Source organism: Drosophila virilis, chromosome 4 (assembly GCF_030788295.1).
Source record: "Drosophila virilis strain 15010-1051.87 chromosome 4, Dvir_AGI_RSII-ME, whole genome shotgun sequence".
Classification (NCBI taxonomy): Eukaryota; Metazoa; Arthropoda; class Insecta; order Diptera; family Drosophilidae; genus Drosophila; species Drosophila virilis.
Genome location: NC_091546.1, coordinates 13,580,163 through 13,602,222, shown reverse-complemented (window position 1 = coordinate 13,602,222; position 22,060 = coordinate 13,580,163). Strand labels below are relative to the sequence as shown.

Sequence of the window (22,060 nt, the reverse complement as noted above, 5' to 3'; positions counted from 1 at the left end):
TGCTTATCACTGGCCGTGCATCGCGCATAATGTGCGCCGAGCACGTCAACGGCCGTCGCTTGTAAACAAATTAGAAGCGTATCCTGGCCGGAAGTCCTGCACACACACACACACACACACACTCTCGCACACAGAGGTCAGCATAGGACCGTACGAACGAGACTTGCCCACACAGTTTGGGCCAAGCGCAGCGCAGCAAACAGAACTCTAAAAAAGACGGACAAATGAACCGTCAACTTTCCCTTTTTAATGTCCTGCCAAAGGGTATACTAACTTTGTGACAAGGATATGATGTAAGCTTGAAAATCAGACGTGAGATTTGAAAAGGTATGGAGATATAGATATCTAGATACGTAGCCATATAGATATTTAGATACATAGCTATATAGATATATTTAAAGATATAGAAAGTCAAAAATGTATGAGCTTTCGAATGGTAAGGACTTATTTTACTCTACACTAATTTCATTCAATAAATTTCCAATAATATTTCAATATTTTCTTCGAAATATAAATGTTAATAAATTGTTTCGTATCAAATCCTGATAACTAAAATTATAATTCTCTCTGCGGAGTTTTTCAATCAAGTAATTAAATGATGCAAGAGTAGCTACGCATTCGGCTTGCCCCACAGAGAAATACCCATACATTTTCCATCACTTTTTTGTTGCCTTCTGTGAAACTGCGGAAAAGGCGCGAAATTTGTTTGTCTAACTGTTCTTGTTTTGGTGCTGTGGGTGCGGGGCACACCTTGAAATCAGTTTGTTCGGTTGCCTCTTTAAGCTGCAATTAACTTTGTGGCTTAAAGCCACAGAACTGACCGAACCCAGTCCCGGCCAGAACCGAGACAAATATATTCCCATAAAGCTGAAACCTTATGCGCTCTGCGCACGCAATGCTCCCAGCACTTTTTTTTTTTTTCATTATAATTGGCATTCGCCTACGCTTAACTAATCTACACAAAACGCAGCTCCCCAGGGGGTTGCACGTTGTTGTTGTCGATGTTGTTGTTGTTGTTGTAGTTGTTGCAATTGTTTTTTGTGCTCTATTGTTGTATTGTCATAATTTTGATTGAGGAGCCAACGCGGCCCAAATTGGTATTTTGTGATATATTGACTTTGTCGCTGAACTGTCGCCTGTTTAGTCACTCGTTTTTTGTTGCTGTTATTATTATTGTTGTTGTTGCTGTTGTTGCTGTTGTTGCTGCTGTTGCTCGGCAATTAGTGCCCCGAGGCCCGAGCGACCACATCTACATAGCAATTATGGCTTTATGGATCTGCTCGAAAAGGGTTGTTTCGACGCACCGTCATTTGTTCCAACTCCGCCAACGCAGCTCTTCTATCTAGATATATGTACGTAATATATTCACATATATACACATACATACATTTAGTATATCTATAACCCTACCCTTACTCTTACCCCTGCCGCGACCCATCAAGCACTTGGCTTCTGCTAACACCAATTTGTTCATTGATTTTGCGCTACAAATTAAAAATAATGTATCAACAAAAGCGCTTGGAAATATGCACCAAAAACATGCAGAACGACTGTTTAAATACCCTAACAAAACTTAAAATTAATTCGTTTGACATTTAGCCTACCAGCTAATTCTTGGCAAAACAAATAAAAAACATAAATAAAATATCAAAACAAGAAAATACGTAAAAAAATAAAATATTTGCGACTATTTCAATTGACTTAAAATTTATCAAAAATATATGAAAAAAAACTTCCAAAATTTTTTTTTACTGTGAGCCTAAACTTATTTGAAAGTATTTATCATAAAATAATTAATAAAATTTCTTTTAAGTTTACTTTAAAATTAAAACTAAAGGTATACATTTTAGACCTAAGTCCCGATTATTGCACATATTTGTCAATTTTGGGAGAACTCAAATTTAGCCCGCAATTTCTTTATGAAAATATCGAAGGCTTGCAATATTTTCAGTAGAAGTGGGCAAAACTAAATGAAAATTTCGACAATATATGTAATGCTGTATAAAATATGAAAAATCGCTGTAGTTCTGTTACAAACCTTGTCGCATAGCCAATGTAGCCGCATTCATCAATTGTTGGATGTTCTTTGCACTCGCATATTGCGATGTTTGATTGTGCAACTGTTCGTCGCGCTGTCGCATTTCATTTCGAGTTGAGTGACTTCAATCTGTCGCCAGAGAGTTTCTTGAGGTCTTTTATTATTATTATTATTATTGTGAGCCGCCTTTCAATTTCAGCATTTTTGTGCTCGGCTGCTGCTTGTTGTTGTTTTTTATTTGTTGTTGTTGTTTTTTTTTTTTTTACAATTTGCCAACCCCTCGGCAGGGGTTGTGCATATGGCAGCATTAAAAACCCACACGTACAATGTCCAAAGAAATTAGATGTCGTCGTTGTCGCTGTCGCTGGGTCCTGTCCCCCTGCTGCTGCTCATCGTGTGACATAATTCAGGCTAGGTGCAACGACGTGGACAATGAGACAATGGACAGCTCAACGCACACGCCCACCGTCCCCGCACACACAAACATACACAAACACAAGCACACACACAGAGAGCAGGGGCCAAGACAAAAGGCGCTCCACGACGACAACTGTGTCGTCTGATGAGTTTCTGTTTTGTCTTCCTCGTTGCGCAGCATCTACCCCAGGACACGCCCACAAATTGTTAGGCACATTATTATTGTCGTTTTTAATTTGTGTGCCCCAAAAGAAATTGCAAACAGTGCCTGGCCATTGTTTGCAACACTTCAAACGTAAAACACTGAGTCGCACAGGTTGGGCTACACAAAAAATATTACATATTGTTTATCATCTACCTTTAGTTCAAGAGTATGGAACAGACCCCACCCTGAGAGAGCTATCCACTTGCAAATTATTTAAGGACTTCACAATTTGTAAAGTGCTCGAAGTTGATAAACTATAATAAAAATATAAGATAATATAATATGAATTAATATGATATAAGTATACTACAAATAATATAGAATATAATACATAACTTTTCAGATGTAATGGATAATAAACGAAAAGGTTATTTAGGAATACGAGATGACGTCTCAAATTTGAAGAACGCCACAGTTAAGTTTCAGGAATATGTCAATATTTATAAGAAAGGCATAACAACATATGAATAAGAAAGTTAATAACTACACGACGATTCACAAATCATTTCGTTCTGGTAAAATCAAAGAGACATTTACTCACCTGTCGTGTACTTTACTTTACTTTTACTCACCTGTCTTGTACTTTGCTTGTCAAACAAATCTTAAAGCCATTTGGCTGACAATCGCAAACACGAGCTCGCAGCCAAAGCATTTGTCCTATAAACAGCCATTTACAAGTTCGATTCTCGTTAACAATTTCCAAGCAATCCCATAAATTTGCAATTTATGTGTAAGGGTTTTTCACAAAGTTCTTTATTATATTAATAATAAATTGTTGTTGAAAAAAAAGAGCGAAGTACATTAGCTTGCGTCTCATAAATTAATGGGAAATGGAAACGAAAAATAAAGTTAATAACAAATGTTTGCAATAACTGAGAATTTGCAAAATGTGAGTGTGTGTGAAGAATTATTGTAAATTCAGATGAATGTTAATACTTTTGTCAAAAACGAACATTAATTACATTGCGAATTGTAATAAAACTATGCGAGTTTTTGTTGTTGTTGTTGTTGTGGTTGTTTGTGTTGATTGTGAATGTGTAAGTTATGAGTTATTAAGTAATATATGTGTGTTATAACTAGCATACAATACACACACACATATATACATATATATATATAAATATATATATATATATATATATATATATCAATTGATTATAAATTATTGTAAAAATAATTGCAAATTCATATGCTTTCTCATTTATCAAAGCATTTTTCACTTGCGAATGTTTGAAGTTTTCTTCGTTTTTGTTTGATTTTCTTTGAAAATAATATCACTTTGCGGCAGACACACGCGCACTGGCAGAGAGCGAGATAGCTAGAGCGGGTGAGAGTGAGAGGGATATATAGAGATAGAGAGAGACACACATAGACTCTCTACAATCAGGCCTTATTTTGCTGACTGTTGCTGTTGTTGTTCTTATTGTTGCCCTTGTCGTGCATCATTTGTATTAAACGATTTCGCTTGGCCGCATCCGATCTGCTGTACTCATCGAGAAACTGCAACGATCGTTAAGAGGTTTATAAAGTTAACAAGGTTTTCACATATATACATGTATTGATTTGGCTGTGTCCTTTGCACTCACCCCTAGATCAAAGTCGCGTGATATGAGCTGCCTGGCGGGGGCATTGTTATAGCACATGGTCACCAAAAATGGATAAATGACCGGATTAAATTGTGTCGAGAGCATCGACAGATTCTTAAAGATCACCGCAAACGGTTCCGTGATGAGCATCTCCTGATGCCGACGATTGTTCACACTGAAGAATGCCAGCGATGCTATCAAATCTATCAGCATCGTGGAGCTCTCCGAGCTGGCTGTGGCGTTTGTTTGATTTATGCTATGATTGAGTATTGTGGTCATCACATCGAGCAGCTTTACCGACAAGGGACCCTCCACCGAAAGCACCTCCTGTGAATTAGACGAAGAACCAGAAGTAGGGTTGTCATTTAATTGGCAACAAACAACAAGAATATATTAAAAAAAAAAGTCAATAAAAATTGTGTGGAATCACTGTGCAAATGTTTTAATTAAGTCAAAGCAAATATCAAAGAGTGGCACTTGTTTAGAGCAGGAAGTGAAGTGCTCAATTGTTTGTTGTGCGTGTGTGTGTGTGTGTGTGTGTGGTATACATTTATTTGCATAGCGGAACGAAGCAGGACGAAACAAACGGACAACGGACAACGGACAACGGGCAACGGGCAATGAGCTCTCGCTTCTAATTTGTTTGTTTTGGCAGCCGTGCGGCCAACTGCGAAGGCCGAGGCACACAATCAAAAAACAAAAAAAACAACATGAAGTCAAAAAATTGGGGTGTGAGTAACTCTCAGATACCCTGCAATTAGTGTGGACAGCAAAAAGTCAACAATTTTGTACAGTCGCCGTCGAGCACAGCAAAATGTTGCATTTCCAGCGGAATCGTATTAAATCAAAAGTTTTAGATTTCTCTATGGCAGATCTTCTTTCGAATAAAAAGGAGCTATATCATTTTTTCTATTAGTTATAACTTATCTATCGAACAAAATAAACCCCTCCCTTTTTGGTCAAGCCAATAAATAGTTGGTTTAAAATATCGATGTCTATGTCGATGTCTATGTCGAATCAAAAAGAACAGTAACTAATTAAACGAGCGGAGCGTGGTCAAAATAGTCAAATATCGAACAATTTAAAACTATCCCTTTTCGATTAAATCGATAAATGGGTTGAAAATAAAGAGTTCTAAAATCACAATACTTGATAATCGGGCGAAGCATGGTCATAAAACGAGAGTAAAAAAGAGTTGGTTTAAAGTATCGCAAGAATTCAAAAGGCAAAGCGCGAACAGTGTAAAACTGTTTATTTTCGATCAAATCGATAAGTATTGGTATCGATAAATATTAAGAATATCGATAGTTTAAGAAACACAATTATTGATAGAGCAGTGCATGGTCGAAATACATATATTTAAAAAAATTCAAATGATTTAAATCTCCCTAAAACCCTTGACTAACGAAGCCTTCATTATTTAGTATATAGTTCAGCTTAGTATCACCGACTTAAGCTGCTTATCAATTTTAAATTTATGCTAATCAGGCATACTTGAAAAATGGCCATATAGTAATTAGGCAGCTCTCTTTGTGCTGTTGACAAACTGAAACAACCCTCGCTGCTGTGTGCAATAAAAACGCAAAGTCCAAAATACAGCAAAAAGCAAAAGTAATCTTATCGAGTATGCCCGACTATGAGATACTCCGAGCCCACAGCTAAGCTGACACTTGAAGCATTTTAGCCGTGCATAACAACTATGGTTCTTTCCTTTACTTAAGTCTTTATAGTCCGATCTTTATGCAGTTTTTAGGATTTCAATATGCGACCCAGCTGTGTGCACAAAGAACAAGGATTATAAGAGAGTCTAATATACAATTATCATATATCCATATCTAAAATCGATATTTATCGATATTTTGCTGAAATACCCTATGTTAGAGCATCATGAATGCTAGCTTGTCATATAAAATTGTTGAGATTGGTGATGCCTACTCCTGCGTGTTACAAACGCTTGCACACAGCTATTATACCCTTTAAGCCATTACCAATGCGTTGAGGGTATATAAAAATAAAAAAATAAACCAAAACTGAAACTGGCAACTTGTACGAGCATTGAGCAAATATTTAGCCAAACAATTGACGTGCCTGGCTGGTTGGTTGGTTTGGCTGGCTAACAGGGGGCAAGGGTGCTTGGGGAAGGGGCAGCAGGATGTAGTAGGCAGGATATGAGCGAGGATTTGTGCATGGCTCAGAGAGTAAACGATGCGCGCGATGCGTTGCGAGTCCAGGCCAGGCGAGGCGGCGCGGCGGCATCCTTCAAAAAACAATCAGGCAGGCAGTAGCTGGCTGTGTGTGTGCGGATTGTGTGTGTGCGTGTGTGTGTGTGTGTGTGTGCTTGGTGCTTGGGTTAAACTTGAAAATTTCATTTTACAAAGTCAATATTTGCCAGGCAGAGCAGCAGCAGCACTTGAAAATTGAGCTGCTCTGTGGTTGTGCGTGTGTTGCGTCTCTCGCTGATTAAAACCAAATCAAATTATTTGCCAGCCAAGAGTTATACATATTTTTTAGACAACGCAAACAAACAGCAACAACAACAACAGCAACAACAACAACAATTACAGGGCGCAAAAGATGAGTGCCTGCGAAGGGTGGCATCAGGGGGCGGGGCTGGGCGGTGCGTGGCGACTGGACGGGAAAGTTTATCTATTTTTGTGGTAATTTAAAACAAATAAACGGCTGGCAAGTTTTTGCTTAACTTGGCCTAATCCAAGCCAAATGCCGCTTGCCTGCATTTTCATTTTGCGCTGTTTGCGCAACAAATTAGTTTGTCAAGTGCGTTGAGCAGGGCGGGGGAGGGGGAGGGGGAACGTGGCAAGGGGCAAAAATACTCAAAGCTGTGGCTACAAATATTGACACGAGGCAGCAGGAAATGAAATGTAGACAAGGCAACGGGCAGCCACTCAATCAGTCAGCTAGTCAGTCAGTCAGTCAAGCAGTCAAGCAGCCAGTCAGTCAATCAAGCGCTGCTTTCATATGCCGTTTCATCTGGCAAACCACTTGCAGCCTGCCGCCTGCACATAACTTGCAACATGCCCCAAGGTAAAGTATCGAAATATTTGCCCAGCAAACGGCAGCCCGCACCGCCCACTTTGCGCTAAACCACAGCGCACCGCCGAAATGTCAGGCGGCGGCGACGGCGGCGTCGGCTGCGTCGGCGTCGCCTTTGCGGTTCAATTGCGCTGAGATGTTGTTTGTCATTTGGCGCAAATGTCATGCAACCCCTACACACACACACACACACACGCACACACACACACATAGGTAGACAGACAGCATACCTGTACCACCCAGACTGATGTCACCTGACAAGGCACAGTCATGACATTTTGCCAATATGCAAATTTAGCTGCCACTCGATGCCAGAAAACGGCGACAACTTTTTATTTTCTTTCTTTATTGTCTCTAAACTGAATACTAACTTTTAGCCACAATTTGTTGCTTTGTTGTTGTTGCTGTCGGGGTTTTGCCCAATTTTCTCAGGCGATTTCACGTGCGACAAACTTCTCAAGTGCAAAGCAAAGAAAATCAACAAAAATCTGAGAACAACAAAAATTGGGAAAACAAAAAGTTTTGTTCGCATTGCGGCCCTTTAAATACCCTTACATTCCTAAATGGCCGATGTCGAAGATATTTATCTATATTCAGTAAAAAAAAACTTGATAAGCAGCAGAAAGTTTCTTAAACAAAATCTCAATTGCAAATCGGTTCAAGGAAAAGATTTTTCGAATTTCGAAAGAGACCGAAAAAAACTCTTTTATTATATAATAATAATAGATCTAAAACAAAAAGTATTTTATTTAACGAATCAATTTTCCAAACAATTCAAATTAAATTTTTCGGAATCATTATTTTGGAAAGCCTTGCCCTTTTCACCGATGTTAGTTTTGTTTATTTAATTAAATAATTTTACTCCATATAATTATTTTTGGACAGGCAATACGAAGCATATCGAAATGATGTAATCTTTTTGAGGAAATTGATTTGACTAGAAATCAAAACGATTCGAAATCGATTCGGACTCATTCGGAGTCAGAGTCGCAACAAAATGGTAATACCCACGGTTAGGGTATTGAAAGTAAAAACTTAACATAATGAAATTTTCAACGGCTGACTTTGTGATTTGTTTAAGCGGCATTTGTGCACTTCAATATGTAGAGAGGAGGGGAGGGGGAGACTGGGCGAGCGAGAGAGCTGTAGAAAAAAGGGGGAGTGGCTGGGTGGTGGGGGGAGTTGCTTAGGTTTAGGGCTGACAACTCACCTGAAAACTGCTCACATCCAGCGAAGCCAGCGACACGTAAAGATTAAAAGTCGATGCCGCCAAGGCGGTCGTGCGCGGCGGAATGCATTCACCTGCAATACAAAAAGCAAAAGGAGAAGAATAAGTAAAAGAAGAAGCAGCAGCAGCACTAGAAGATAGTAAGCGGATATTGATGGGTATATATGTACCATAAAAACTTTAGCATCTCACAAGAAAAATCAAAATTAATTTCCGCCAGCGACCGAAACTCACGTAAAACGCACACAAAATCAATTAGCACCCCGATTCCGAGCCCGAACCCGACCACGCCCACTTGGCACAGATGTCCAGCTACTGTTTAATGTTGTTGTAGATTTAAGATGCGTTATAAAACTTACCTTTGGGCACCACACAGCCGGCGAGCATTGCGACGGTGCCGAACAGTTCCGTGGATTTGGCAGCGCCCAGCAAACGTGTGGGATCGCCAGGACCTGCAGGGCGAAGCGTAAGAGGAAGCAGCAGCGGGTTAATTAGTATGTCCTGTTTACCCTGGCCAAGGTGTGACTTTGGCGCAGCAACAACAATAACAATTACTCACCGGGCGGACAAACATCAATGAAACGCGTCAGGAAGCCCAACGTGGTCAGCAGACTCAACATGACGCTTTGGTTCTGCTCAATGGACTCGCGCACCTTCATGCAACGACGCGAAAGCATTCCAATTAGTCCAGTGATCACCGCATAGCTGGAAAAGCAAGAGGGAGACAGTAAGAGGGAGGAAGATTGTGAGTGACAAAAGAAATATACAATTGAGTTGCATGTCAAAATCAGAAATAGAGAAACAAACATTGAAAGAGAGAAATATAAACAAAGAGAGAGAGAGAGAGAGAGAGAAAGAGAGAGAGAGATAGAGAGAGGGAGAGAAAGAGAAAGACAGAGCGAGATAGAGAGAGAGATAGAGAGAGAGAGAGAGAGAGAGCGAGAAATACAGAAACTTGAGAAAGAGTAAGAGCTACAACATAAATCACTTTTTCAATCCACCGTGAAAGTTAATTTTCTTTTTAATTATTGATAGCTGTCAAATTCCACGTATATTTCACCTATTCCGATAAGTGAAAACGGTGGATTTACGCTGGAGTAGGTGAAACATAGAATTTCAACCCACAACTGTTTTCTGACAACCTCGCGAACCAATATTGCGCAAACCACCCAAACTAGTGGAAATTAGGTGGAAAGTTTGTGTACATTTGTTAAAACATTTTTCAAAATAAAGCACTGATCGCTCGGAAATATCAATCTTTTATTAAAAACCTTTTGAATTAAAATCTCAACTTAAACAACATTTCAACAGTTATTGTTTTCGAGAAAAGCAAAACCTGGAAAATTCGGGAAAAAGACATGTTTTTTATCTTGTTTTGTCTTGAAAGTATCTTGATATATTCCACCTCCCACTTGTCAATATTATTTGCCCCACACACACACCCACATAGTCAATCGCTTTTTATTTTATTTCTGTGAGTGTTCTTTTGTTTGTTTCAACTGCAGAGTAGGTAATATCCTTCATATGGTAATCAGGGACACGCGTTTGGCATTAAGCATGCTTCAAAATGCAAAAACGATTAGCAGTAGGCATTCGCATAAAATGTTGTTGCTAAATGTTTGTAAGCAAATAAGGACTAAGCCACGGCCCAGGACAGACAGCTACACAGCCGAATCTGTGACATGGCATGCATTGAGTAGCTCAGCTAAAAGCTGAGCTCGAAGAGGGGTGTCGAAGCAGACGCAGAAGAAGTGCAAATTCCCAGATTTATTTTTGCTGCTGCTGTTGCTGTTGCTGTTGCTGATGATGTTGTGCAAATAATTCGCACGCATGTTGTGCATTCAATTAGAGAGCGTTGATTACAAACACTAAAAATATCAACCAAACCCGTCGACACCCTTTTAATTCGTGATTTATCATAATAAATTGGGCTGGAGAGTAAACAGAAATCATCATCAATTACAAGGGACTACCCCTAACGAGACGATTGTGTAAAGAGCAATCGTTGATTTGCCACTCGACATGCCACTCGTCGCCGTCTCCTCCACTCGTCAGTCGCCTCCTCCACTCGTCACTCGTCACTTTGTGTACAATCTAAATGAATGGCATACAAATTTTTACTATTTAAGTGCAGAATTCATCAAGCAATCGACTCAGCCCAAACAAATAGCAACCTATACTTCAGATATATACACATATACACATATAAACATATATATATTTATATATATATATTCCATATACTCGGTATAATATGAGTGATTGATACGCCATGACAATGTCGGATAAAACGAAATAATATTGAAGCCAAATGCTGGCCAAAGCAAACAAAAGCAACTACAATGCCAGAAATGGAAACAACGTTTATCAACTGCCACGCCGAATATTAAATACCCTTCAAGGCAAAAAAAAAGCAAAAAGTATTAAAATACAAGAGTCCAATTGTTTGTTCCTATTGAAGTCTATTACGATTTTTAGATGTTCCATACAGGCTATACTTAAATTTTGACCCATCGTTTTTTTTTTTCGACCAATTCCGACAAAGGTATTGTCTCAATACGTTCAATATTGATCAAGAATATATATCAAAGACTTCTCTTGCGCGACATTGCAAATGTCCAATGCGAAAATACCCTCAAAAATAGTATAAAAAAGGGGATACACCATTTGACCCCTTTTGACACACAGAGCCTTGACTGCAAATGGGGGGTTAGCTGACGAGTGTGTGTGCGTGTGTGTGGCGCTCAAATAAAAGCGTCCATTACTCAAACTCACACAGGACCCCCTCCACCCCCCAGCAATCGACCACTCGGCTGGCAAACAAAAGCGCCCGCTACGTGTCCTGGATGCGACTCGACTAGTGTATGGAACTGCGACTCCGACTGCGATTGCCAGATTGGGTTTGGGTTTGGGTGTGGGGGCATTATATAGAGAGAGAGAGAGAAAAAGCTCTCCTCTGGCGTTGTCAACTGTAAACATACTTGAGCTTCCTGTTTTGCTATTTGTGCTCGCTGCACACTTAACCAACACACACACACACATACACGCACACGCATGGGGAGATCGTCATCCACACAAGCTGTTTGCTTGGGTTTGGTTGGTTGGTCAATGTCCTGGCCGAAAAAGTACTCGGCAAACTCATCAGCACCACAAAAATATCCTTAATAATTTTCTTAAACCAACAAGCACAAAGCTGCATGAAGGATGCTTTTACCCAGTCAACATCAGAGGTCGCCATGTCCCTCATACCGCCCCCAGTACCCCGTGCCACCCACGTTTTCCTCTCTAGCCTGTCATCGTTTGTCATGTGTCCTGTGTGTGTGTGTGTGTGTGTGTGTGTGCTTGGCGAGGACATCGCTTGTGCAAAGTATTTAGTTCGCCTCGCCGGGGCGCATCAATCCAAACACACAAAATGGTCAACGCCGTCGAGTATCGGATGTGGCTGAGGTTTCCTTTCACCGCTCACTCCCCTCCTTACCGCCTGTGCAGCATCTACAGACCCTGTGCCCGGTTCCCGTTGCGGGAGCCACACATAATCGTCGCTGCCCGTAAAATAAACAGCAACAGGAGCAGCGAGGACATCAACGATGGCGTTAAAATAAAAATAAAATACGAGCGTGCAAAACTATTATCATTAGAACGAATACAAAAATACACTAACAGCAACTCTTTGAAAATTTTAAAACTTCTATTGAGTAGTGAGGGTATTCATGCTACTAAATGATTGTGCTGCTAGTTGATTAAATTATTAACTTAAATAACAAATTGTTATCTAAATATCTGAATATTTGAATTAAAATTTTGGAGAAAGAGTTTTAAATATAAATCAGTAGTAAGAAAATATATTAACAAATTGTTATTATATTAACTAATACAAAAGATTTGACGACTAATTTTTAATTTTAATAATCCTTTGTTGTTCCTTTTTTAAATTGAATAGTATCCAATATAGAGAAAGTGTATATAATAAAATACGAGACCCTCGGCGCTGGACATGAGCATTATTTTCTCTATTTTTTTTTTTTTTTTTTTGGCAGGGTGTGAAAAGGCATTTGGTGCAAAGCTCGAAATAAAATAAAAATAAAAATAGTGCCGCAAAAGGAGGACGTGCAACAGCAGCAACAAAATTAACATCCTTGTTAGTTGTGAAAACACGTTCGCTAAATACGCGACAGGCGACGGGCGTTGAGCAACCCCGCCAGGACGGGGACATCACGAGTGCAAGGAGCAGCTCAAGTGTGTGTGCGAGTCTGCGAGTGTGCGAGTGTGCGAGTGTGTGTTTCAGACAGGCGCAAATATTTTAACAAGTGTCAAATGCACACGCTACTTAACTAAGTTCCTTCTCTCTATTTTTATTTTTTTTTCTAACCTTTTTTTTATTTTCATAGGATTTGCTCACGTGCAACATTTCACACAGCGAGCCAAAAAAAAAATCAATTGATTAATAAACAAAACAGCAAGAATTGCAAACCCCACCAACCCCCCGCTGCTGCTGCTGCTGCTGCTGCTGACCATGTAATTTGGCCATTTGTGTGCATTGATTTCGGCACTTAAGGCTCATAATCAGCATCAACGGAAGCTGCAACAGCAGCAGCAGCAGCAGGAGCAGTTGTGGCAGCAACCAGGACATCAGCGGATTTGTGTTCAACAACAAGCAGCACGGCTCGCTGCACAACAATGGCAGAGGCAAACCGGCTGGCTGGCTGGCTGGCAGAGGGCAGAGTATGCGCCGCAGGTCCAATGGCATCCAAGCAGAGCATTGTTCGAGTCGGCTTCACAGCGCATAAGCAGGATTAAAATCAAAACAGATTTGCGTTGACAATGACAACGGGGCAGAACAGAAGGTAGAAGGCAGCAGGCAGCAGGATGCAGGACATTGCCGACACGAACATGTTAAATGTGCCCAGTTTTTGAGCAGCGGCTGTTGTTGATATGTGAAACGAAACACCTTGCCAAGCTGACATGTACAAGGACTTGCGAGGACGCGACCAACTTGAAATGTCATTTCAAGTTGATTACTAGCTGCAACAGTGGAGGGGGCATTTTCGGCGGACAGGGGCAACAAGCTTAAATCGTTTTCAAATGAGCTGCACACGAGGAGTTAAGCCCTCAAGGCCCGCTTAACAAGTGCGTAGCATACGAAGAATCCTTTGCAACATATGCCACACGGCAACTAAACAAAATGGCTGTACGCATTTTGATGGCAAAGTGTGCGGAAGGGCGGAGGGGTTAACAGGGGATACAGTTAAAGGGTTGCACTTAATGCACATTTCGCAATTGAACCTAAAGATTAATTCGTTCGAAATTTTAACAGGCAAACAGGTGAGAGTCGCGAGTAACAGACTAGTAGATACCCTGAACTCAACGCCCTACGTCCATAACTATGTTAGAGTAATGCATTCTTGACTAACTTCGGTAGTTACCAGTCGGATCTTCATGCAATTTACAGCACATTAAAATGGCATACAAGAGTGTGTATATACCAAAGGTCAATCCTTTGGCTTTAATATGAATAAGTTAGTTTTGCCAAATGGAATACTTCAAAGTCTCTGACATATTTTTTATCTGTGTATAGTATTCGAGAGTCCACATGCCAAATTTGGTGCATCTAGCTCATATAATCTCCGACTTAAACTCAACAAATCATAGAGGGTCATTAGCTAGATGGACCATAGATGAAATAATCTGATTATAGTTATACATGTATAAATATATATATCATTTAAAATGAGCAATGTGCAAGCCATTATACGACGTATTTTAATCATTGCTTTATTTAAAAACCCTTAACAAAAAAAAGAAAAATCATTAAAAATCAGTCACTCAGCAAAGTCAACAATGGCTCAGGATACACGCGAGGCAGCTGTATGTGGCACGGGCAGAGAAGGCAGCGAAACCAGATCCGAAAACCCGTAACACAGTAACACAAATAGAAATGGAAATCGAAACAGTAATAGAAATGGAAATAGATTTAGATACAGTTGCAGATACATTTCCAGGACACGAGTAGCTGCTGAGCCTGCGGTGTGCCTAAAACAACAAGCGACCAAATTGTAACAAAAGCCAAAAAAAAAAAAAAAAAAGGTGTTAAATGAAAACTAAACCCAACAGTGGAGTAAAGGGCTGGGGGGCAAGGGCAGGGTAACTGCACGAAGTTTATTAAAATGCAATTGTGAAAATTGTTGTGCGCTGGTTGTCAGCACTTGATTAAGAGCAGCCGCCGTGCTGCAGTTGACAAGGAGCGCAGCGAGGGGTTGCTGCAGAGCAGTTGCGCCGGCGCGCGCGCGCGCATCTACACACCAGCTCCCCGCCTACCGCCCCTGTCAGCCGAGAGAGAGGCAGAGGGAAAATCTGTTGCCGACGCGTTCCGCTTGGGTGTCATGTCAAAACAATGCAACTCGAGTCGCATTTTTAGGGTTGACCGTGTTGTTGGTGGTGCCATCAGCTATTCGAGCAAATGCGATTTGAATAAGCGCCATGGAACAAGTCAAAGTACGCTTGTCGGGAGTGCACGACTTGGAGATACCCTGCTACCAGCATCAGTTACAAAGCTGCTAGCTTTCTTGTGAATCCTATTTGACAGCTGTTCTACGTCATCCTCATGCTCCATTAGCTACATTCTTGAATAAATTCGTGGCTCATAAAAGTTGTAAAAGTTGTAAAGGGTAATCCTCTAGTTTAAATATGGACAAAAGAAAGGATATATTCGATATCTCTGCATAGTACGATTTTATATAGAAATCCTATGTATTGACCAAATCTCTTATGTTTAAGCCAGTCATCGCAGGGTATGAAAACCAGCCAGCTGATGATCATTGCAATGCTGATGAATTGTTAATAATGATGATGCTGTTGCCTGGTGCGCACACCTGGTCGCCTGGCAAATGATAACTGCTCCAGCTGACTCCCACCGAGTTGTTAACCAAAACTTTTTGGCCATGTTTATGCATTAGACGTGTCAAATACTTTTTTGTTACTGCAGTCGCGTGGCGTTCTCTGGCTGCCCTTTATGGCCATTAAGTTACCATTGGCACCAGCCAGCGAGCAGCGAGTTGTGGGCGTGCGAGTGGGCAGGGCGAAGGTAGCTGCTATATGCCGCACCGACGTATAAAAGGTTTATATATTTCTAGCACAGCAGATGCTACCCTCCTATATAGGACCACAGTTGCCCCAGTTAATAGACATTTGATGCTCTACAGGAAATGCTGCATATCATGCATAAGCACAGCTATAACAATAAACTGCTGCTGCTATGTATATTATATAGTAAAAGACATATCGCTTAAGAGCAAATCATGAAATCGAGCTGTGCATAAAAATTAATAATGCATTGAAACGAATTACATAAAACAATGCACAGCCGCTGTCAACTCAACATGTTAAGTTAACAGACAAGCAGCTGTTAACATAACATATCATACGCATGCTAAATATAAAATAATATTTATATTTATTTTTTTGCGCTTTTTTTGTGTGCAATGCACAGCTAGAATTCATCGCAAAGAGGGTATTAGTTAGCCACATGGCCAGCACATTTGCTGCACAGCTCCTGCCCCACTTTCGACCCACTTTTAATGTGGCATTTGGTTGACACCAGAAACACCAAAAATGTTAGCATGTGCTGTTAAGTAACGGCAACAATGCGTATAAACATTATCAGAGCGGGCACAACAACAACCGAAACAGCCAAAACAATGAGGCGTCGTTATCATTATGAGGCGCAAGAACAACGCCAACAACAGCAACATCATCATCATCATCATTTTATCATCATAATTATTGGGCTTATTAGCGCGTGCAGAGAGGGAGAGAGAGAGAGGGTAGGCAGAGAGAGGAGGCAGCAGAGACTTTTATAGAAACTAGAGAGCATATTGCAGCAGAGTCACGTATTTGGCAAATCCGTTAAAAAGAAAGTTGAAGCTGTCACATACGCAATCACATCCCAGCACATTCACATAAATCCCATATAAATTTTTTATATATATATTTATATTTATATATGTAAAAGTAGATCCCAGACAGTCACAATGCGGCTTAGACAATTCGTCATGTCATAAGGCTCAGCGCTCCAGAGACAGAGCGAGAGAGAGAGAGAGAGGAAGCGAGAGCTCGGTTGAGATCTCAATTCTGGCTAATGGAGTTGCAACAACAACTACAAGAACAACAGCTATAACTGCCTTCTTATGAATTTCAATTGGCCCACAAATGTCCTCAGCTCAAAAAGGGCCAACTGCGTGGTACTCTGAATGTACTAATACCCTGTTAACAAGAACATGCGTTGGGTATATATAAAATGGAAGCTAAGGTGATGGATTAAATTATATTTAAAAAAAAAGCTCCCCATTCTTCAAAAGCAAAAAATAATAAATATATTGATAAAAATAATGATAAATATTAAGCTACTAATATTTTTAATAATAGTATTAATATAAATATATAAAATCAGAAATGGATTTTCATGGATTTGCAGATCTGAAGATTCATAGCAGCTTTGCTAATAATACTGTTCACGACTAATTTCTACAGAATAAAAAACTAGGAATATGGAAGAAGTTTAAACTAGTAGACCTTAATTCTAGACGATTAGTTAAGATGCAGATATTAGGTTTGTAAATCGAGAAAAATAAACAAGAAATTAAAAAAATATATTTTGTTCGACGTTTTACTGAGCTATAAAAAACGTTGGATTCTCCAGCTCTTAGAGTTAAGAGAATCCTTTGAAAATCACAAGTTGTATGGGATTCTAAGCCACAACTCTCAGTGGCTGACTTGACAGGGTATCTTATAGTCTAATAGTTAAGCCTTAACATTATGTATTTGGGTATCTGTGTGTGTGTGTGTGTGTTTGCATTACTAATATGAAACGCCCACCAAAGCAACAGCAAAAACAACAATTGCCGCATGCCACTCTAACAACAACAAAAGGAGCAACATGCAGCAGAAACGTGCGTCTCCCTAATTCACAGCAAGACGCTTATGTCCTTTCTGCATTGAGCCGCAGGCGGTCGATCCTTGGGCATCCTGCGGCGCTAATAACCCACTTACTTATAGTTATCCCTTTGTCCTGCTGCTGTGGAAGCTCTGACAGGCCATCAATTACGAGTATTATGCGAGTATTACTTATATAAATGCACAGCGGGGCTGGGCATGGCCCGGGGTGGGCGGCAGCAATTGCAATCAAATTGACCACAACGGAAATTTTCACAAATGCAATTTTGGCATTTTATTTATGGCAAATAAAAAAACAAATAATTAAAGTCGTCAAGTATGGAACACACGCCCGCCCAGTAAATCGCCCAGCGTTTAAAATCAAATAGATTTTTTATTTTAGAAAAATTAGACACGGACTCGAACTACGGCGGCAGCTGTCACCGGCAGCGTTGCCAGATTGAGAGATTTCTCGAAATGTGTCCAATTGGACATGTGTATAGTTAAAAAAAAATAAAGTGGAAGAGGTTGCACAAATCAAAGTGAGAAGCGTAACAAAAGCAATGGAAGAAAGCAAAATTAGAGAGGTGTGGAAACCAGAAACGGAATACGAATAACAAAAACAGCTGTGAGCAGACGCACCTCGAGCCGCAACTGATAAGCGACAGAGTTGGGACACCAGAGGAGCCAAGGCAGGGCTAAAGGAGGCGCGGAAGGGAGACAGCGAGAAACGGAGATAAACCACAACAACACAGTAATTAATTTCGTGGATATTCCCTGTGTGTCGTCGATTGATGAATGCAAATGAAATTTTTACATGCGCGAAGCAAAACAAATTCCTTTTTTTTGTTGTAAATATATATGAGTTCTGTTAACGCGCTTCGTAATGATTCAGATGACGTAAATTGAGCAGACAGCAGAGCGGGCCATCGTTGGGGTGGAGAGGGAGCCGAAAGGGTAGGGAGCAAAAGAGACAGGCGCCACAGCAGCCGCCGCCGCAGCTGTTGACCGCAAACCGCAGGCAGCGGAGCAGAGACAGAAGCAGCAAACGTCACAGCGAATGGATTGCGTGTGTGTGTGTGATTGTGTGTGTGAGTGTGTGTGTGTGTGTGTGTGTGCGTTATATGCACATACATATATATGTACACATAGTTGTATTTGCATTTGTGTGCTGCTCTTTTGGACGCATCATAAATAATGCGCCCAGGTGACACGAATCCCCAGCGCTTATCAAAAGAAGCGCCATGAATTTAAGCAAAAGGAATGCGAATAAATAAACGTGCACAAGCAGACAAATGGCTAAAAAAAAAAAAGGAAAATGGAGGGAAAACAAAAGCAAAAGCGGTTTATAAGGCGGGCACATAATGGACTTGAGCAATAAGTGATAAGGTCTGGCAACACTTAAGAGTGGAAACTATTAATTGAACATGGTCACATTTTTTTTTAAGGCGACATTTAGTGTGGAAGATGGGCGCATTTTGGCTGTTTTGCTAGCCAAAAAAAACTTAACTTAATTATTTAAATATTAATAATTTAAATAATAATAATAATAATAATAGCGTCCTCTTCTAATCCTCTTCCACTTTCCATTCCTTCACTCTCCTTGTTACCATCATGAACTGCTTTCCCAACCATTTTAAATACTTTGCTCAAAATTTTCTAACCGGTTTAAAAGCCTTTTTTCTAAACTGAAATATTGAATTTCATCAACAATATATTTATTATGCATAGAGAGAAAAGTTAATGGACTTTCTTTTCCAGCTAAAATGTAAAACAAAAAACTATATAAACAGGAATTACCTGTTGATTCCGCTAGACTGTATATATATTTGAATATATATAGACAATATCATTTATTATCGCTGAGTTTCTGGTTACCTACCAATTTATTAGCAAGCCAAAGAGAACAACCCTTTCCACACACACCCCCCTTTCACATATGATTATAGATTACCGTTAAGCCCCTTTAATACACATATGTTGGAGTTGAAATTAATGAAGGGTTACTTGGATGACAATTTTTTTGGTTATTGACTTATTGCCAAATGCCACGCCCCATTTTCTTAAGTGAAATGCAAATAAATTTCGCGACAGTTGTAAACCCCCTCCCACCCTCCCAAGCCCAGCCAAACGCCCCTTTAATAGACCCGAAATGTGCGTGCGTTAAACTTTTTAAAGCGTTGCGCCTCATTAAGCGCACAAAATGTGAAAATCTGAATGAATCGGAAAAAAAAGTGCTGTGTTGAGAACTCGTGCCGAGGCCAAGGCCAGGGCCGTTGCGGCTGCCATTACCACGCCCATTAATGCAAATTAAACGCAATGCGGACATATGCCCAAAACTGACTGAATGCCCGATTGCCTAGCGACTGTCTACTCTTGGCTGGGATGTCACAGCGCATTATCATTCATAAATCAAAACATGGAAATTGCCGAAGCACATGAAGCTATGCGCTCTCAATCTGCAGCCCAATCTGAATCTGAGCTGCGAGCGGGGGGTTGTTGGCTTTGCCATTTGATAATCTTTTTCAATTTGCCCCTGGAAAATGCCTGCCTGTCTGCCCTCCATCCCCCGTTGCACACTCTAATAAACATATACAACTCCGCCAAAAAAGTTATGAATAAATTAAGACATTTGTTGTGCTGGCTGCTCACTTTTTTTTACTTTTTTTTTTTTATGTTTGTGTTGCCGTCTATTAAATTGACATTAGAGTGGGCTTAGGGGGTTGAGGGCTACGGGCCAGGGGTTAGGGCATTGCAGTGCCCGCAGGCCCTGGCCAAGTGGCCGTTGCAGTCGCATGAAACTAAAATTAAGTTGTCAGTTTTGCCACTTCAGGCGAAATGTGCGCGAATTTCGCAAAAAGTAAACAAATTGAAATCGGAGCTGTGCTTGCGAGCTGTGTAAATGTCAGCGATATATGCGGTAGGCCAAACACGAGAACCGAAAGAAAATCTTTTAGAAAACAAGAAAATTTAGCTCTACGAAAAGTAAATACCCTTTCGAGCATGTTAAAGATGTTGACTCATAAACTTTTGAGTTCATTAGAATGTTTTAAAGACTTTACGAATAGTTTATTAGATTCTTATAAATTGTTTCTACATAGGATATATGCCGAACTATGCGATACCCTATATACCGAAATATATAGAGCATTTTTCTGTTCGATTGAACGCATTTCGGATTGATATTACAATTTTCTAAAATCTAAAACTTCCAATCTAAGCTCCAAGCATTACTTTTTTCCTGATCCTACGATCCCGCTTTCCAGTTAGTTTAACCGCAAGCATTACTTGTTGCATAACCTCATCAGTATACCCCAGTTTTCGGTTAGTGTATATGTTAAAAAAAATACGGATGTGGCAATCAGAAATCCTGTCGAGCTCTTTTCAATGAAAATTCATCAGCATGTCATCAATGTCTGGAAGACAGGCACAAATCTTCGCGTGTTGCTGCTGTTGCTGTTGCTACCTCATGTTCTTCTTCTTCATTTTCTTAGCTATTCTATTCTGTTCTTAAGTCGGGGCTGTTGTTTTCTTAGTAACGCGAACGCCACCCAAAGCGTTTTCCATTTGCCAAAGAGAAATATCAACGGGGTAAACGTACGGGTTCTTATATATTTTGACAGACAGTTGGCAGCAGCATGTGGCAGGGGTTAGCGGAGCCCGCGGTGCGGCGGGTATGCAGGGGGTATAGGGGGAGTTGCGTCTTCAATTACGACACGAGCGTTGAAAATAAAATTTCAGCAGTCGCCGTCGCACCGTTTGCCATATGGGAAATGTCACTTGTGTAAGGAAAATCAACGGACAGATGTGGGCGTTAGGAGGGGCGGGATGTGGCTAAGGTGGAGGGGGATGGGGAGGGGGAGGTAAATCAGAGCTGTGCCTACCGCAGCTGAAGGCGAAATGTCGCAAAACGGCGGCGGCTATAGAAATCAACGTCACCAAATGGACAACACACGTGGGGCCAACAAAGATGTGGATCATGACGATGATGATGACAATAATGACGATGAGGTGGATAATGATGATGGGGATAATGATGTTGTGGCTGTTGATGACGGCGGCATTGGGGCCGTTAAAAAGCCAGCGCCAAATAGCTGCGAAAAGTAAAGCCGCTCGTAAAACTCAAACGAGGCGAGGAAGGCAAAAACATGGCGCCAAATAACCGCAAACATAACGACAGCCCCAGGATCAGGATGTTGGCGACGTTCGCCGCCATTTTGTAAAAGAAAAGTGCATATAATAATATAAAACAGCAACAACAAAAACAGCAAAAAACAGCAGCAACCGCTACACATAAGAAGTCTAGCAAAAAGGCATTAAAGCCAGAGAATGTAGATAAAATTGACGGAAATCAAGACGAAAATTTAATACTCTTTAAAAGACCATTGCTAGAGTCAGAAACATGAACTGATCATGCATTCAGTAACTATAAGAAAAAAGTGCATACATATTTAACAAAACGGCCCAAACAAAATATGGTTTGACATGCATGTTAAAGTGGCTATTAACTTTGCCAGGAATTGTAACTGTCAAAGCTATTTGATATAACATTAAGTGAAACTAAGAAAATACAATTTACAATTCATACCCTTTGCTACACTTTAATG

General features: G+C 40.4%; 1 protein-coding gene and 1 long non-coding RNA gene across 2 annotated transcripts in view; one reads left to right on the top strand and one right to left on the bottom strand.

The window, feature by feature from the left end:
• Positions 1–3,391: 3,391 nt before the first annotated feature.
• The window catches only part of ssp3 (short spindle 3), a 34,643-nt gene continuing 15,974 nt past the window's right edge, over positions 3,392–22,060 (bottom strand). Inside the window, exons 8-12 of the mRNA XM_002051893.4 lie at positions 9,085–9,230; positions 8,885–8,977; positions 8,508–8,599; positions 4,247–4,573; positions 3,392–4,160 (exon numbers count right to left, since the gene is read on the bottom strand). Coding sequence (XP_002051929.1) covers positions 4,044–4,160; positions 4,247–4,573; positions 8,508–8,599; positions 8,885–8,977; positions 9,085–9,230 — 775 coding nt within the window. The 3' untranslated portion in view covers positions 3,392–4,043. The remainder of the gene's footprint in view (positions 4,161–4,246; positions 4,574–8,507; positions 8,600–8,884; positions 8,978–9,084; positions 9,231–22,060) is intronic.
• LOC116651704 (uncharacterized) lies at positions 8,585–9,775 on the top strand. Its single transcript, XR_004304735.2, has 2 exons — positions 8,585–8,683; positions 8,746–9,775. It is a non-coding gene; the product is annotated as an uncharacterized lncRNA (long non-coding RNA).